Source organism: Thalassophryne amazonica, chromosome 18, assembly GCF_902500255.1.
Source record: "Thalassophryne amazonica chromosome 18, fThaAma1.1, whole genome shotgun sequence".
In the NCBI taxonomy this organism is placed as follows: Eukaryota; Metazoa; Chordata; class Actinopteri; order Batrachoidiformes; family Batrachoididae; genus Thalassophryne; species Thalassophryne amazonica.
In genome coordinates, this window is record NC_047120.1 from 56,541,983 (window position 1) to 56,560,407 (window position 18,425).

General features: G+C 39.7%; 2 protein-coding genes across 6 annotated transcripts; both read left to right on the forward strand.

Moving 5' to 3' along the window:
- The first annotated feature begins 1,442 nt into the window (after positions 1 to 1,442).
- On the forward strand, positions 1,443 to 12,142 carry fam234a (family with sequence similarity 234 member A). 3 transcript variants are annotated; one of them, XM_034193943.1, is made up of 12 exons: positions 1,443 to 1,538; positions 3,369 to 3,667; positions 3,757 to 3,867; positions 4,640 to 4,822; positions 6,706 to 6,815; positions 7,887 to 8,019; positions 8,232 to 8,364; positions 8,617 to 8,757; positions 10,526 to 10,607; positions 10,720 to 10,875; positions 10,951 to 11,053; positions 11,141 to 12,142. In XM_034193943.1, the coding sequence occupies exons 2-12, from the start codon at positions 3,400 to 3,402 to the stop codon at positions 11,347 to 11,349; spliced, it is 1,629 nt and encodes a 542-aa protein (XP_034049834.1). In that variant the 5' UTR covers positions 1,443 to 1,538; positions 3,369 to 3,399; the 3' UTR covers positions 11,350 to 12,142. The 3 variants fall into 3 exon arrangements, with proteins under 3 accessions (XP_034049834.1, XP_034049833.1, XP_034049835.1); XM_034193942.1 differs by having other exon boundaries at positions 1,451 to 1,538; positions 3,365 to 3,667; XM_034193944.1 differs by having other exon boundaries at positions 1,451 to 1,538; positions 3,365 to 3,667; positions 10,957 to 11,053.
- A 2,182-nt stretch (positions 12,143 to 14,324) lies between these two features.
- LOC117530997 (cytochrome c oxidase subunit 6B1) lies at positions 14,325 to 18,233 on the forward strand. 3 transcript variants are annotated; one of them, XM_034193987.1, is made up of 4 exons: positions 14,325 to 14,479; positions 17,023 to 17,134; positions 17,657 to 17,757; positions 18,014 to 18,233. In XM_034193987.1, exons 2-4 carry the CDS (start codon positions 17,029 to 17,031, stop codon positions 18,065 to 18,067), a joined length of 261 nt encoding a protein of 86 aa, XP_034049878.1. In that variant the 5' UTR covers positions 14,325 to 14,479; positions 17,023 to 17,028; the 3' UTR covers positions 18,068 to 18,233. The 3 variants fall into 3 exon arrangements, with proteins under 3 accessions (XP_034049878.1, XP_034049881.1, XP_034049879.1); XM_034193990.1 differs by having other exon boundaries at positions 14,336 to 14,468; positions 17,021 to 17,134; XM_034193988.1 differs by lacking the exon at positions 14,325 to 14,479 and having other exon boundaries at positions 16,698 to 17,134.
- The last annotated feature ends 192 nt before the right edge of the window (positions 18,234 to 18,425 follow it).

The window sequence follows — 18,425 nt, forward strand, 5'->3', positions numbered from 1 at the left end:
GTGGCAGTCACGTCTATGGGATAACCCTATTCTTTGCCCGAACCCTATCCCATAGAGACTAAACAAAGTTGTTTTTTCAGTTGTTCTGGTTCATCAAAGTTAATCAAATACAATATAGTTTGTTCTCTTCATATGTTCTTTTAATTTGCCAATATACAAAATGATAGTATTTATTGTTTTTGAATTATCTTGTTAACAAACTGGAGGGGGTGGATGCATTCATTCATTCATTTACTGACTAAAGAGATGGGCATATTCACCCAAGCATTAACTCAATGCAGGGTGAATGTATTCATTCATTTATTCCCTCACTACAGTGATGCAGTCATTCATTCATTCAGATATTCATTCACTACAGAGAATGGGCTCATTCATTCATTCGCACATGTATTCACTAAGTACAGGTTGAACTTATTCATTCATCTATTCACTCACAACAGTGTGTGCATTCATTAATTAATTCAGTCAGTCAGATATTTACTCACTACAGGTATGGGCTCATTCATTCATCCATACATGTATTCACTCAGCACAGAGAGGGGGATCTCATTCATTCACTCACTCACTCACTCCAGTGTGTGCACTCATTCATTCAAATATTCACTCAACAGGCATGGGCTCATTCATTCATTATTCCATATATGTATTCACTAAGTACAAGGTGTATTTTTTCATTCATTCATTCATTCATTCATTCATTCATTCATTCATTCAGATATTTACTCACTACAGGGGAGGGTGATCTCATTCATTCATACATTCATTCATACATTCATTCATTCATTCATTCATTCAGATATTTACTCACTACAGGGGAGGGTGATCTAATTCATTCATTCATTCAGTGTTCGAGGGCCACGTTTGGTACGCAGTTCATTCACTTTGGCCGTAACGTAATGAACAAATTATCTGCAAAATAATAAATTACTGTCAGTCGTGTATTTGTTATTTTGATATTTCAGAATGTAAATTTTCTATGAAATACATATGTATGGCCACTGGTGCTAGTTAAATTTTTTTTAATATGCTTGATTATCATAGCATAATGACAGGATAATGACATAAATACGTATATAGATAATGTCAACAGACTCCTTCTTTATGGTGACACAAAAACAAAACAAACAAATATATAAAATCCAAGTTTACACCAAAATTGTGCGCTTCTTTACCGAATTTTCAGGGAAAATGTTCGGTATATTAAAAAATATATATATTTGTTTTACTGGTAAATAACGACATTTTATTACATGTAGTTTGTACATAAAGGAATATAACTTAAAAGTGATGCGACTTGATAACATAAGATAAAAAGTTTAAATAACAGCTATTCTGTAACAGATTTTAATAGATACGGATGTGGAGATATTTATTCGAAATATTTTACTTTTTCCCCCTGAGATTTAGAGTCAAACAGGAAACGATGAGCCTTCAAGAACAAACCGAGGGTATAAAACACCCACGGCGGGCTGCGTGTAGTTTGTTTACGCTGCTGGCCTGCTGCTACCACTAGCCCAAAGACGACAGCGGAGTCAAAAGTAAGAAAACACACAAATCAATGTCATAATAATTCTACAGAAACGTTAATGTGGGACTGCTTTTGTGTAATTTAATGCTGTTTGGCTGCGTTTAGAAAGACTTCAACAAATCGGTAAACTTTCCAGAGCTAAACTAGCTAAAGCTGGTTAGCAGCTAGCATCGTAGCGTGGAAAATAAATTGAACAAGAAGTGACAGCGTATTTGCGCCATACAAATAATGCTAACATTTTGGGCTCACATCACGTTTATTGAACAAAACTTTTGCACATGTAGGAGAATGGTGGAGGCTACGTGACAGCGGTATGGGTTGGTGAATTCTTATTGTTATGGTGTTATTGGTGGTTAATGCGCTTGGTTTCAATGCAGAAGGTTCCGGGTTCAAATCCCACCCCTGCCACATTTCTCCATGTAATGTGGAGTTGCGTCAGGAAGGGTATCTGGCGTAAAACCTGTGCCAATTCAACATGCAGATCCACTTTGGATTTGCTGTGGCGACCCCGAGTGCAAACAAGGGAGCAGCCGAAGGGACTTCCATGGTGTTATTGGGTTATGCTGGTTTGAGAAATCTGATTATTATGGGCACGTTTGAACAGGCTCAGATTACACACACGAGCACTGGACTCATATGGTCACTACTTGCTGCCTGAACTCTCATTTTGTATCTTTGATTGATTGGTCATCATCATCAGCCGTCACACAGGCTGGACTCAGGTGGGTTTGTTCACTGCTGTACAGGACCCGTAAGGATTTCAGGACATGGATTTTAAATGTGGTCTCTGTGCAGCGTACATGAACACCATTGTGAAGAAGTTGAATGTTGGTTGAAAAATGTATTTTATTCAAGAAAGTAACCATGAATTACCGTAGCCCAATGCTTAATTCCACAAACACAACAAATGGAGATAATAATTACTGAATAATAAATTGTTCAGCTTGGTTTTTTTATAATTATGGGATATAGCTGACAAAAAATAATGTTTGGTTTCACCTTTCATTTGTAGAATTGATCAGAAATTATTCAGAAGCTTTGGGTTAATTACAGGATATTCACTTTGATGTTTGTTTAAATCATGATTAAGGTTTTTTTGCACTGTGCTGTATGCATGACTTGTCAGCTTACAATGACAAAACACCCTGAGTCTGGGGAGCAATGTCAGTGGATGCAGTGAGTTGGGGATGGTGGAGGGAGCCGCCATCCCCAACAAACTAGATCATCCGCTCACATTGCTCCCCAGACGAGGGGTGTTTTGTTTTTATACCTCAGCTGTGACTGTGTTTTTCCAAAACTGATAGTTAAGATTTTAGTTTTCAAAAAGCCGGAGGCGAAGGTGATCTGTCCGCCGTCCACATCCGTCCACCATCCCCAACGAAGTAGATTGTTTTGTTTTTTTATACCTCAGAAAACAAGATTAGAAATCGTCATTTTCAGGCAGTATCTTGGAGGTTGACAAGTCTGACATTTTGTTTGTTTTGGTGTGAGCAGACTACAAATTCATATTACGTGCTGACCAAAAAAGATGGCTGAAAGAAAATAGTTCCACACAACGTGGATCCACTACACATGACCTGGGGGGGGTCTAGAACCACTCGTAAACCCAAGGATCCACATCTGGCTGAGGTATAAATGCATACTGCACAACTTAAATAAGAAGGAACAAAGAGTTTTCACACATTTCAAAGAGTCTGAGTCTTGAGGTGGCAGTGAATTTTAAGAGTTACTAGTTTAAAATCCCCTCAGTGTCTAACCCTGTGTTCGAAATGCCCACTTTAATAGAAAGCAGCTCTGCTGAGTAATTATATTGCATTAAGGTCTCTTCCTTGTCAGCTAGGTCTGTGGGCTGGTAATGTTTTGAGGTGACGATGGAGGCTGTGGACCATGCCAATGAAGATGACCCGCTGAAGAGGCTGGAGGACAGAGCAGAAACGGGAACAGCACAGTCATCAACAGAGCTGAAGAAGAACTATAACCCAGTGCTGAGTTTATCCAAATTGACTCACTGGCGAACTGCAGTCTTCTTCTTCTCTTTGTTCCTCTGCCTCACCATCGTGTTTGCCTTCTCCTTCATCATCCCCTGTCCTGTCAGACCACAGTATCTCAGTACCTGGAACAGGACTTACAATGACGCAGGTGTGTGCAGTTCTCTGCTGCTTTACTCTGACGTGTGTATGTGCTGTGTAAGTCCCACTCCTGCAGGATTTTCTCCTTTTCCACTACAGCCACTTATGATTTCCTCGCCATTCAAGATTCAAACAGAGACAAAGTGAGGGATATCCTGTTTATTGTTCGAGCCAGTGAAGGCACTCAGAACAATACATGCACTGCTGAGGGTAAGGCGTTCTTTTTTATTTATTATTTACATGCCGTGTGTGTGTGTTTCTCCATTTACAACTGGAGTCTCATCAGTAGGGGCATCCAGTGTAAAATGTGTGCCAAATCCCAATGTCAGTCTGCTGTGGAGGCCCCGAGAAACTGGGAGCAGCCTAAAGACAAAGGGCATTATCAAAATATTATTCCCTGCAAACAGCCTAAACATATCCAGCAGGTGGCAGACAAGCTATCTGCTAGTTCAACCGCACCTGCTCTTAATTTCCATCATCCAGCCAGCATACATAATCCATCCAGCAGGTGGCAGTGTTCTCCAGGTGGCAGGCTCGTCTTTGGGATATTACATTAGCAAAAATAAAATTGCTTTTTGGATTGATGTAAATGTATCACAGTTTGCCGAATTTTAATCAGTTTATCCTCGTTCCTCATCCGTTTTTCATTTGGAGACATACAGGATGAGGATGCTTATTAATTAATTATGTTAATACAGAGGGGATGGGCTCATTCATTTATCCGTCTTTTCATTCACTCACTTCACTTTTACAGTCTGCATGTCTAAGCTTTTCTAAAGCCTAGGAACAACACAGGACTGCCCGGTGCTGCGATGTGTTCTTGCAATATTAAACCATGCAATAAAGTTCCCTGATGGCTGTCTTTAGCCGCAACTTGAAAATGAAAATTCCAGTCGTACAATTTGGAGAGTCCCTCATGTTTTTCAACTTCATCATCATTATAATAATAAAACTAAATAAAAACAATAATTTGTACTTCCAGGTTTGCCCTCGCCATGTTTGTTTATGATGGCAGTGGACGGGACAGATGGGACGACCCTGTGGGAGCATCCGCTGAAGCCAGAGTTCCACTGGGCCCAGTGTGGTCTGGAAAGTGAGACGGGCAGAAATTGGGACTGTCTGCTGTCTCATTCTGACCAGATCACAGCCATCGACAAGTACACTGGTTTGTAACACATTCTAAGTTTGCGTGTTAAAAACTGATGCAGTAGTCCGTCTTTCTTCTCTCTATGTAAAGGCTGCTCCTTTTGTTAACCACCGTGGAGAGTTTACAGACAAGTGCAGTGTTTGCAACACTGTGGAATTGCTTGTCACGCTGTAATTAAGAGGCATCATATTTGAAATTACAGGAACATTCCTTTATTTTTACTTGCGGTGAGGCTAATGCTTTACTTCATGAGAAATTTTTTTTATCTCCCAGTGTTGATGAAGTAGTAAAAAAAAAGATCAATAAAAATTTCCTAGACCTGTACAAGAATATAAGGGGTTCCTTCTTGGACTGTGCCCCCCTCCTTCACCACGGTTTATGAAGGTTGGTGTATATGTTAATAATCCAGGTGAACAAAATACCAACTAACAGGCAAACAACCTAAATCAATAAGTAAATAAATGTAGCAATATTGTAAGTAAATTGTCATTTTACACATTTTATCTGGGTAAAAATCGTAGGCTTTTTCAAAGTGCCACAGGTTACTTGATCCCTTTAAAAACAGACATTAAAGGTTGTAGAAAAACAGTGAGGTGACGCATCCTCAAAACAACAGATTTTCAGGTCAGAAACCACCTGTTTCTGTGCCTGTTGATTTAAGTGGGAAATATCTGCTGCTGGCCACGCCCACTTTCCCTTCGGTCTGTCACATAGACCACCTGGGTGTATCTGGCAGTGGGTGTGTCTGGCAGTGGGTGTGTCGCACCAGATAAATGGGAGATGTGCACTTCCATCATGTGTATCACAGAAGACTCAGTTTTACACTCACCGTCAAGTAATTGTGGCACTTTAAGGGGTTTTACTCAATATTCCAGCCATGTTTACAGTTGTGCTCAAAAGTTTACATATTCTGGCGGTTTCATATTTTGCAGAGAATATGAACAGTAACACAAAACTTTTTTTTTTTACTCATGGTTAGTGATTGGGTGAAGCCATTTATTGGCAAACAACTGTGCTTACTCTTTTCAAACCATAATGACAACAGAAACTACCCAAATGAACCTGTTCAAAAGTTTACATACCCCTGTTTTTAATACTGTGTATTGCCCCCTCTGCATGGAGTAGACAGTTCTCAAAAACTGAGTGACTGTGCAAGAAGGAGAAGAGTGAGGAAAGCCACCAAGACACCCAGACAACCCAGAAGAAATTATAGTATTACGTGGCTGTGATTGGAGAAATTATGCACAGTGCAAGCTTTGCATTCTGTATCACCAGTTATCCATCTTCATGATGAAGCGGTATAGAGGAGGATTTTCTTAAAAAGAAGACCTGAAAGTTTAGCTACAAATTACCAGAAGGTACAGCTGAGATGCAAGCCTGGATTTGATCTGTTTTGGTGAAAGAAAATCCTTTTCTGCTCTACTCCACTATGAAGCTAAGAGTAGTGATGCAAAATGCAAAGCTTGCACTGTGCACAATTTCTCCAATCACAGCCACATAAGCCCATAACATCTCCTGGGTTGTCTGGGTGTCTTGGTGGCTTTCCTCACTCCTCTACCACAAAAGACTCCAAGCTGCCATTGATGTTAAAGGGGCAATACACAGTATTAAGAACAGGGGTATGTAAACTTTGGATCAGGGTCATTTGGATAGTTCTTTTGCATTTTTTATTTAAAAAGAGGAAACACAGTTGTTTGACAATAACTGGCTTCACCCAACCACTAACCATGAGTGGAAAAAAGGTTTTGTTGTCATTCGTATTCTCTTAAAAATGGCCAAAAAGCAAAACAATTCTGCCAGGGGATGTAAACTTTTGAGCTCAACTGTAAGTATAAAAAGCAGATTTTTGAACAGAATTGCCCCTTTAATTCAGAATGAACTCTTTGTTTGTGCCCCAATAGGTGATGTCAGGTGGCAGCAGCTTTGGCCTTCTGGTTCTGTCCTTAGTGTCCCAGACCTGGATGGCGACAAGGTCCACGATCTGGCTCTAGTTGCACCTGGACCCACACAGGTGAACACCAGTAATGTTGGTGCATGTGTGTGTGTTCACTTTGTATCTTATGGATTAACTAGTAGGGCACCCGTTGTACATCTTTGGTTTAAGACCTTAACTAAATTCCAGTCCTTAGTCTCTTTGATCCCGATTTCCTGTCTTTGTTTTTGATTGCTGACATTTACTTCTGATATTTGATCCTGATCAAATGACAGCAGGTAGGATCCACTTCTTGATTTAAATTGCTTGCTTTTGGTCCAGATGCTGATGTTTGAGGCTGATCTATATTTGATTTTCAGACCAAATATCTTTGATTTTTTTCCTCTCTCTCTCTCTCTCTCTCTCGCTTCAAATCTTTATTACTTTACCTTTGACCCTGATCAAATATCAGCAGGTGGGGTCCACTTCTTAATCCAGATTGTTTACTTTTGGTTCAGATGTTCATATTTGAGGCTGATCTATGACCTTCAATTGTCATTACTCATCTTTAATTGTTGATTTTTATATATATATATATATATATATATATATATATATATATATATATAATCTCCCACTTGCTGACTCTTCATTGACTGTTTACAGCTCATGTTGATCTTTGCTCCTGATCAGATGTTATCATGATTGCTGATATTTCATCCTGACATCATCCAGATAAAATTTCAGCAGATAGCATCCATCTGTTGATTAAAATCACTAATGTTTGGTCCTGGTTCTTTTAATCTTGATAATGGGCTAAAAACAAGATGAAATGGTGAGGAACTATAAACTCTGAGTTTTAAAGATAACCGATAGCTCAGGATCAAATTTGAGCAGGTAGGATCCACTTCTTGATCCATATTGCTTATGTTTGAGCCCAATGCTGATGTTTGAGACTGATCTCTCATCTTTGAACATCACCAAGGAGCTCATTGCTTTGTAACAGTCTGTTCTTGGTTTTATTCTGTAATCAACATGAAAAAAATCAGGGTTGGGTTGGGTTAGGGGTTAATAATGGATACTCTTGTGTTTCTGTGGCTCGTTTCTGCATTTGTTTGGGTAATAGTTGGTCTGTCACCTGGATTCATGTGTCTGATGTTGGCTCCCCAGACTTCGCTGGTATTTCTGTGTGGGAAGTCGGGTCTACAGATTGGTTCAGCTGTGGTTCTGAACTCCTCTGAGACTGGCGCACATCTTCTTCATAGCACTAAAGATGGGTCTTACTACGTACTGCTTCAGAAAGGTTTGTGTCTGAAGTCACCTATGACAGCAGCAACTGTTTTCTACTTCCAGGGTAATATTGTTACTGCATTAAGTAGTGCTACTTTGATCATGTTACTTACCTTGCAGTGGAGTGGCACCCAGAGTAGTTCCAAACCAGCCCACCCACTCCCGTTCTTAATAAAACCACCGCGCTTGCATGTGCACACTGAAAAACTTTGTATTTGTTGACAGACACCGGCCTGTACGGACTGGCACTTTGGAGGATTGCTGCCCAAGCTAAAGTAGGTAGCAAGGCACGCCTCAAGAAGGATGAACACTGGGAAAGCAAAGCTAATGCCACATCTGGCCTCGTCCCTGTCTACGAGTAAGAAGTTGTCAAAAGCCTACTTTAACCTTGACATTAAGCAGTGGCGGTTGTGAGAACAACTACAGGAAGTCCTTTAAGTTCAAACTTCCTCATAAGAGCACAGATCATTTTCCAGCAAATGTAGTAGTTCTCATAAGAGACATTGCTTAAAGATGCACTTGCTGTCAATGTAAAATTGAAACGGGCAGCTTTGGTTATGGCATCAGCCAGAAACGGCACTTGTGGTAATGTTTTATTTCTACTTGGCAGGTCTGACTCTGTGAGATATGTGCAGAGAATGGAGAACATCGATGAGCCGTCCAGCCTGCTGCTGGTGACGGGGGATGAGGTGGTCATGGTTGGAGACAATTTACAGATATTGTGGCGATTCCAGAACAGCACAGTTATCAGGTAACAGTCTGGTTTAAAATGTGCATTGTTTTATTGGAGCATGTAACATTTTGTGACCTTTGTGAGCCAAAAATGACCATATTGGCCTGACAATAGGACAGCTGTGATTATAAGATGACCCCCTCTTTTAAGACAGTTTTAGGGGGGTAAAAAAAAAATGCTTTCTGAAGAACAAATCTTGTTTTTAAAAATGATGGTAATAAAAGTACACTGAAGACAACAAACGGTGGTGCAATAAACCTTGCAAACTGGCCAACCTAGGCTACTCAGATCAGTCAACCAATTCGCCAAAAGTGGAACTTTTCTATGCATGCACTGGGGTTCAAACCCCCATCTGGCCAGAACATCACTAAGTGACCTGCCTTGGGCAAGGTCCTTAATCCCCTAGTTGCTCCCAGTGTGTAGTGAGTGCATTGCATGGCAGCACACTGATGTCAGTGTTGGTGAATGTGAGGCATCACTGTAAAGAGCTTTGAGCTTCTGTTATAGAGGGATAAGCAGTTTATAAATGCATTCCATTTACCACTTTTTAGATAGGTATGTAAATCTCCCAGCGCTCCTCCTCAAGAGATTCCCTGAAGGGATGAGGAGAGCAGCTGTGGCGGTCTTAGAGTTAAAAAGAAAAAAAGCTTTCAAACCCATAAAGACAAAAAAGTAAAAAAAAAAAAAAGTCATCCCATCCCAGCTGTCAGTGGATGCTTTGACCCAAGGAATTGTGATGCATCAAGTCCCCATTTGCACTGTTCTGAAGATGATAGAGATGAATGTAAATGGTGCATGACATGGTGTGATTATGCTGCTGTTTAACATAAGTCTCTTTCAATGCATGATTAGTAGTGAAAATTATGCGGGATTATTTTAAAAAGAATTGTAATAAATAGATTTATTCTATTATTTGAGAATGTTTATGGGGTGATTTTAAGATTATGTAAAGAAGTGATTAACTTGCAGCCTGTCTTTTCCCTCTTATTTGGGAGTTATGGGTGGTAGAGGCGGGCGGATCGATCCTAATATCGATACCAACGCTGGTATTGATATTGAGCGATCCTCGTGTAAAAAGACGATACTCAAGCTTGTTTTCTCTCTTGCACGCACTGACTGCTGCACAAGCAGATTCATCAAAGTCTACTCTGTCTGTAAGAGCAGCGCTGCGCTGTCACACAACACGGAGCAGCGCACCCTTGTATTGTGGTTTGTCAGACCTCTACCTCAGGAGATTTTGTTTTAAGTTGTGTTGATTTTTTTTTTTAACTAAAGTGTTGATTGTGATAATAAACTATTTTGTTGTCACGTACAATGTTTGGCGAAATTCTATCCTAGGTCTTTTAGATCCTTTGGATCTATGAAGCTTAAATATGAAAAAGTATCGGTATCGGATCAATACCAGAATTCCCGGTATCACCCACCTCTAATGGGTGGTTGTGAACAAAAGTATTTTAAAGGCTACTGTTGCCACCTACTGCTGTGGATGTATATGACATGTAAAAGCCGAGGCTGCAATCATTCAACCTCCATGTATTTTCATTCAGACCGATACTGTAAATACATCCTTCTCCCGACATGTTTAATGGAACATGAGTAATCACATCTGTGTGTTTTGTTCATTTTAAATGGACTGTGGATCAAGTTGTAGAAAAAAAAAATCATGTAGCATAGTCATCGATTCATTTGCATAGCTTGAAGTCTATCATGCCTTGATTATACATTATGAAGATTCCTTTAAGAACATAAAACCAGTGTTAGTAAGTTGAAATTATCTTCTCTTCAGCAAGCCATCCTTTGGTCACTTTAATAAAGACAATAACCTTGATGTCGTACTTGAGGAGGATGCCGGCAATTCCACAAAGAGGGTAAGTAGAGTTCAAAGTGCATAGAGACTACCGCAGTGCCTTAATTGTGAATCTCGATCTTACCTCACAGTATTCAGTCTGAACTGTGTATTCATGTTTACCTTGTGTTTAGGAAATAATTCTGGATGGGGAGACTGGTAAGGTGCTGTGGGAAGTCCATCTATTAGACACTCCAAACTCACCCCGACCCGACACAGTCCACACTATCAACTCCTTCTCCGTTTTCATGTTCTGGGGTATATTGCGAAGACCAGAGACCAATTCATCGGTAAGTGCACAGCTTTGATTAAAAACTGTTCATTTCTCTTTTTCAAAATGCTGATGGGTTTTTGTTTTTTTTTTGGTACAGTTGACAACTGACAGTCATTCGTACATGCTGCTTCCGCTGCATCCTAACGTTCTCCTTGAATCAACCAGCGTCTTGGACCACATTATTACATTCAAAGGTGTTTTTTTTTTTATTCTTTTTCCTAAAACAAAAGCATGACTCACTGTATAGAGGGACGTACTTGTCATGTCTGTGTTGATTTCAGCCACACTGCTGGAGCGTGGGCGCCACGCCTCTTATATCCTGCTGACGGGTCCTGAGGTAAATGGCGCTGAAGGGACAGTCGTCCTCAGGAAGCGGAAAGTGAAGCAGGACGTCCCCAACAGCAGCGTCCGATGTACCGACACCGGTGAGTTTAAAGAGGCCGACAATGTCAAAGAGGATTTCAATCGACTCCGCTTCAGCGAGGAGTGACGGGACCTACTGTATGGAATCCATTTCGGTCCAGCTGTGTTTGAAGACCAAAGCGTGCATGCAAGCTCTCGCCTTCTAACCACCAAAGATGTTTTTTTTTGTGTGTGTGTGTGTTTCTCTGACTTGACAAATACTTGGGTGTATCTCATCTGCTGTTCACCGACAATCTCTGCACTGGTAGCTGTTCTGCTGAGAAGAGGAGCTGCCTTGCTGTAGATTGTTTTATTTCTCCTCACACTTACATGAATTGGTTCAATGCTCTTTTATTTTAACTAGTTTATATTTTGAATCTATGCAACTGATTCTCCTGTGCTTTAGGGCAGCAAATCCACAGTGCTAGAATTCGATGGTAGCTGTTTCTATTTCCAACATCGGCACTTTCTTGAAACTATTCAGTGCGACAAACCTGCTGTACATTTAAACTGCAAAATAATGGAAATGTTGTTAATCTGCAGTCGGGACTGCTGTAGGGTTAATGATTTTTGTATTTAAAATATTGTAGGTGTTAACATCAGGTCATGTTGACAACATTTAGAGCACTTGATAATCCACGATGCTGATCAAACGTCAGGCTTCTGTTAATTCAGCCGAGTCTCAAAGGTTCATTATGACACCGAGTTATTGCTGAGTGTGTAGTTATTTTATGAAACCTTTCTTCCTCTTTAGTGTATCACACTGAAAATTAGGTGCCTCTTTCTTGTATATATTATTGAACCTGTGGAATGTGCCTTTTTGTAGCTGGATTTCTTTGTTTGAATGTTGAGCAATATTAAACTATTTTAAAGTATTTTTATGAGGGTTCTGTGGTTAATAATTGGAACATATATGCAAAATTGTTTCAAAAGGTATAGCTTTTTTTTATGTTTAACCACTGTTTAGATAATGTGATTACTTTTTTAAATAAAAATGAAATCATTGAAAGTATATTAAAAACCCACTGATTTTCCAAGAAGTCTACAGATTTATGATGAAATCCTAATTAGTTTTATTCAATCAGGTAAACTGCCAAATTGCATGAAGACTTATGTTGATGTTTATACCTTATTTCATGACAAATGATTGTGGACAGATTTTATTTTTAGTGTGTGCAAACAGTCCTTGGCCACTTTATTAGGTACACCAGTTCAATTGCTTTTTGACGAATGGTTAATCAGTCAATGACATGGCAGCAATTTAATGCATTTACATTTCTGGATGTGGTGAAGACAATTTGCTGAAGTTCAAACAGAGCATCAGAATGGGGAAGAAGGATTTAAGTGACTTTGAATATGGTGTGGTTGGTTGTGCCAGATGGGCTGGTCTGAGTATTTCAGAAACTGCTGATCTACTGGGATTTTCACACACACAAACCATCTGTAGGGTTTACAGAGAATGGTCCAGAAAAGAGAAGATATCCAGTGTGCGGCAGTTGTGCGGACAAAAACTGCCTTGTTGATGTTAGATGTCAGAGGAGAATGGGCAGACAGGTTGAATGGGCAGCTCTGATGCCATCATGCCAATATGGGCCATTATCATATACCTATAAATGATACACCAATATGATTGGATAAAACACTAAAGAATAAATAGCAATACACCCTTGTGATATTTTTCATACCACCCGAGTAAAACCCACAAAATGAATGTTGCTGCCATGATAATCAGCCAATCCATACATATGTTGTGACGTTACGGCACGTGGGATTGTTTACACGATGGCCACCATGATCAATGTGTAATTTAATACACCTGTTTCTGTTCTATTCAATGACATTATCAATTGAATGTGTCTGTCGTAGACATTTTCAATGTCTTATTACAACTGTTTAGAAATGTTCTATTTAATAACATTCTGATTACAATTGACAGCATTATTGCCTTTAGCGTACATGTATATGATAAAATCGTTATCAAGTTGTTCACCAATGAATATGGCTTTTTACACCCTTCAGGAAACCATACAACATTTATCATGTATAGGTATATGATACATGCACACGCACCCGCCAAAAACAAAAAAATCACATCAGAAATTAGTCCAGCTTTTGGAGGTCCTGCACCTAGCCTCCAGACAGCACAGTGGATTTGTGTGTGTGTGCACGCGTGCATGTGCGTGCACGAGCACGTGGGGCGCACATGCTCGTGCACGAGGACGTGCGTGATCACACGTGCGCATACGTGTGTGCGTGTGTGCACGTGTAGAGTGCAGTGGTACCAAATGTACGGAACCAAATTTGCACTCTAAATGCAATGCAACACAAATGGGATGAATTAATCCACGTCATGTGACATACAAAGCACCAATCAAATGACAAGGACCCACTTAGCTGTTATATAAGTACTTTTATTTAATTGTTTAGCTTTAGTTTTTTGTGAGATGCATCTGGCGTTCCAAGAGATGAAACTTCAGTCAGTGGGTCAGTCTGCTCCATTTCCTTACGTTTAACCCCGTTTCGTTATCAGTCCCCATTTTATCCCATTTCACCAAAAAAAAAAAATAAATAAAAGTACTTAAATTAATCATATTTGGAGTCCATTTCCTTACGTTTAACCCCCTTTTCGTTATCAGTCCCCATTTCGCTTAAAATTAATTAAATAAAATTAAGTGAATCAGGGCGCCCCCTGCGGGCTCCAAGCACAACGAACAGCCACGCCCACGAGTTCACAATAGCTAGTTATTGTGGCCACTGTCACAATCAAACGTCACAACCTGCGCTGTCACCATAAAACAGCGCTCTCTCTCTCTCTCTCACACACACACACACACACACACACACACACACACACACACACACACACACACACACACACACACACACACACAAACACAAACAAAGTGGAATCAAGAGTTTCCTCCAGATGAAATGGAGTAAAATAAATCTCTTCCATCAGAGGTTAATGATTAACAAATAGATGGTACTTCCACGTTTGATTGCCAAATTAGAAAACTGCCAAACAGGACAGTCAACTGTCATCGCGCCACCTGTCGTGTGTATCTCTGTGTAAATGATCGACCGTCCTCACATGTGACTTGCAGCGCGCCGCCATACCGTCCGGGCCGCTCTGCACGGCCGCGGCGCGCCCGCGCGATGCGCTCAGGAACGCAGCGGCGTCAGTCTGAGCTCCGACACCGACCACAGCGTCACAGCAGGTAACGACCGCGCTCATACTGACACCACCACACCAGCTAGCACCGCACAGACACTGTACGGGGGGGGGAAAAGTGCTACACAGTTACTACGATGGAGGAAATATTTCTGTTGGCCGTTAGAACTTCCTGTTTATAACCTCAACGACTGATGACGGCGGTCACGTGCGATAACTGACACATTTAACGTCTCAATAAAGAATATGTTGGGAGGAAATGCTGTTTGATAAGGCGACTGATAAATCCAGAATTAGCAGGACTTTACTTATCAACTGAATCCACAAATATTCTTATTTAAGCTGAGTCACTGTTTAAAAAAAAAAAAAAAAAATCAATGGTCACTCAAAAAAATTGTGGCAACAAAGTGACATAATATAATTGATTAGATTTTAAGTTCTACAGTTTTGATTAAAAGGTAGTTAATACATTAACTACACTTAAACTTTAAAAAAATTAAGTACATGTTAAAAAAAGCAACAGTTGAAATGCGTTGGATTTAGTAATAGCATGCCAAATGGGTTATATCGCCGAAATATATTTAGCGAATTCTAGTCAATTTCACAAGGAAATTATAATATCAGAACAAAAATATTCCTGACAACTCCACATTACATGGAGAAATGCACGAGGGGTGTGGTTTGAACCAGGAACCTTTTATACTGAAACCAAGTGCACTAACCACTTGGTCACCACCCCTGCTATCTGGAACTAAAATAATTGCTTAAATTTAAGTTATAATTTGTTCACCAGACTTTAAACTATTCAATAATATTGAACGTCACTTTGTTGCCATGATGTTTCTGTGTCTAATTTACACAATATCCTGACCAAACTTAAGTAAACTGTGCACAGTTTACTTAAGCTACAAATTACAACTTGTATTTAAACAGTTATTTTAACTACAGATAACAGGGGTGGTGGCCAAGTGGTTAGCACACTTGGTTTCAATGTGAAAGGTTCCTGGTTCAAACCCCAGTCCTGCTGCATTTCTCTGTGTAATGTGGAGTTACATCCGGTGTGCTTTTACTAAATCCAACACATTTCAACTGTTGCTTTTATTTATATGTACTTAATTTTTTTTTTTTAAGTTTAGTTAATGTATTCAAGACATTTTACTCAAAATTGTAGAAAATAAAATATATTAAATTATATTACGTGTCACTTTGTTGCCACATTTTTTTTGAGTTACCACAAGTGAAATTTTTACAGTGTAGCCTGAATTAAAAAATAAAAGTAATTTGTCAAGTGCACAAAAGCGCAGGTGTGGTGGCCAAGTGGCTAGTGCGCTTGGTTTGCTCATCTCAAACCTCATCTCTGGCACATTTCTCCATGCAATCTGTAGTTGCTTCAGGAAGGGCATCCGGTGTAAAACTTGTGCCAAATCAATATGCAGATCCACAATGAATCTGCTGTGGCGACCCTGAATGAAAACAAAGGAGCAGCCAAAGGGACTTACTTTTTATGTCAAGTGCACTCTATAGCTCGACATTTTTAGCAGTAAAGTAGTTATAGGTTAGATTAGTTGTAACGTCAGTCCTTAACTGGGTCTGTTTTAAAACTCAACTAACTACCAGGTGTAGGCCTACTTACTGTACAAAAGTTTACTTCTGTTATTGTATATAGTAGTATCTAGTATTTGGCATGTACTAAATACCTAAGTGTGCACGACTAACAAGAGCAAGCCGAGATTTCTGACGTGTGCCGAAGGGTTGATGAGGACTAAAAGTAAGATATGTGATTCACATCGTGACCCGGACTTTACCGGATCCGGATTCCACAACACAATGCAACAACTGCATACTGATCCAGAATGTCCCACTGATCAAGATGCTGCAGTGTGATATATTTAATTCATAAGCTGTGTTCCTGATCTCGATTTTACATCGTGATGTCGTATCTGTGAAGTAGTTTTGACGTAATCCCTAAAAGTCTATAAAGTGAAATCCTTATCCAGAATCTACCACCAAAATTTAATGGAGTCTTCCATGGCCTAGTATCTATCTGTGGTGAAAATCTCGTCAAAATCCGTGCAGTAGTTTTGATGTAATCCTGCTAACACAGACAGACAGACAAATAAATAAACGCTGATTATGTGGCACTTCTTAAAATCTAGTGCACATCCTAGTAATGTTGTAGGAAGGACCAGATATTAATGTAGCACCTAGTGTACTGTCTACTTGACATATCTGGTGTGCACTACTAAAGGATTAATTACTAGAATTTAGCATGTGATGTACAAACTCGTATCTGGTACACACAGGTTAAAGTAATATCAAGCAGTATCTAACATGTGGGACATGAATTAGTACCAAGGTAATATTAAGTAGTACTTAGCATGTGGTACACTATTACAGAGTAGTTATAGTAATATCAAGATGTATTTAGCGTGTAATGTATTAAAAGTTGGTTCGGGCACACTAGCTGGTATCTGGTATCCATGTGTATTTGCTTCCACTCGTATCCATTCTTGAGGTTCAGTATCTTGTCCAGTCTGGAGTTAAAGCATTTTTTTTCTTGCATAATCAGGCACAATTTTTTCTTGACAGAGGAAAATGGCTGAAGACTTCGCAGCTAAACTGAAGGACTATGAGACTGCTCCTTTTGATGCCCGGTTCCCAAACCAGAACCAAACCAGGAACTGCTGGTCCAACTATGTGGGTAAGATTGAATCATGTCTCACATTTCTAAATGAACACAAATTATAATTTATCAACATATGTGATGTTTTTGACATAAATTTAGGTCCATACACGTTACACTGATGTATATTAGACTTTCTGAGTCATTTCAAACGCTGAGTCGTTTTCTGAATTACTATTTTCTGAATCAACTGATTAATTTGTTAAAAAAAAAAAGAAAAAAAGTTTAATTTCACCTGAAGATGTCTGGAGAAGTACATATTCTGGGTGGTGGTTAAAGCAAAACTCACCCCATGGCACCGCAGTTTGGCAAATCTGCCCACAGCAGGCCGTCCTGGAAGACTGAGTGAGTGGACGGGAAGTCAGAGGCAGAGCCACGATAAGTCTGGAGGAGTTACAAAACCTCCACTGGCTGTTTAAACAAAGGGCTTTTTTTTTTCGCAATCTGTACAACGATGGTGTATCTGGTAAAACCTGTTGCTGTGGACCTATTAGCTGATCATGTGTGGGTGTCTTTTGTCTGTCTCTCCTTTATCATTAGACTATTTCCGTTGCCAAAAAACTCTGGAGGCTAGAGGAGTGGACACGACCCCGTGTGAATGGTACAAGAGGGTCTTCACCTCGCTCTGTCCCATGGCCTGGGTAAATCCTTTTTTCCTCCCAAATCAGATTGTTCTGTACCATGAGATCTTAAGTTAGTTTTCCAAAGACAGACAGGTTTAACAGTAGTTATATTTACTTAGTGACTATATTTGGTCTTTGTTCCAGACTGAGGCATGGTTTCATTTTTTTCATGTAATTTAGGCAAATACACAGCTGTCATTGTCAATTAAAAAAAGAAACCAAGAATAGTTGTCTGTAGTAAGTTTCCATTTGTTTTTGGGGTTTTTTTCCGTAGATTGAAAAATGGGATGAGCAGAGAGAGGCGGGGACCTTTGCGGGAAAAATCTAAGGCTGCAACAGCGTGTTCACATTGGGGACCATGTAGTTCTGTCACCAAGTGTCTGGTGCTGCAAAGTACACTGTAACTCAATATTCCTTACAAATGCACTGAAATGTATCGCAGATAGTCCATTAAAATATCTCAGGGTATATTTATGGAATTCTATCTTCCTTCATCCTGTCTTTAGTTCGTGTACTTAAGCGCTTTTGTTTTTTGTTCCTATTTTTTCATGCATTAAAGAAAAAGATCCTGCCAGGTGGATGGATTATCTCAACAAAAGTGAAGCGGTCACTAACACGGATTTTAACAAATGTGTGAACTAAATTAGAGAGAAATCAGTCTTATTTGCACAGAAAACATCTCAGAT

Excerpts from the sequence above, each read along its gene's own strand:
- LOC117530997 (XM_034193987.1), top strand. The coding sequence starts at position 17,029 with ATGGCTGAAGACTTCGCAGCTAAACTGAAGGACTATGAGACTGCTCCT. Across the intron at positions 17,135-17,656 it reads CTGCTGGTCCAACTATGTGG|ACTATTTCCGTTGCCAAAAA; the intron begins GTAAGATTGAAT and ends CTTTATCATTAG. Across the intron at positions 17,758-18,013 it reads CGCTCTGTCCCATGGCCTGG|ATTGAAAAATGGGATGAGCA; the intron begins GTAAATCCTTTT and ends TTTTTTCCGTAG.
- fam234a (XM_034193943.1), top strand. The coding sequence starts at position 3,400 with ATGGAGGCTGTGGACCATGCCAATGAAGATGACCCGCTGAAGAGGCTG. Across the intron at positions 8,758-10,525 it reads CAGAACAGCACAGTTATCAG|CAAGCCATCCTTTGGTCACT; the intron begins GTAACAGTCTGG and ends TCTTCTCTTCAG. Across the intron at positions 10,876-10,950 it reads GACCAGAGACCAATTCATCG|GTACAGTTGACAACTGACAG; the intron begins GTAAGTGCACAG and ends GTTTTTTTTTTG.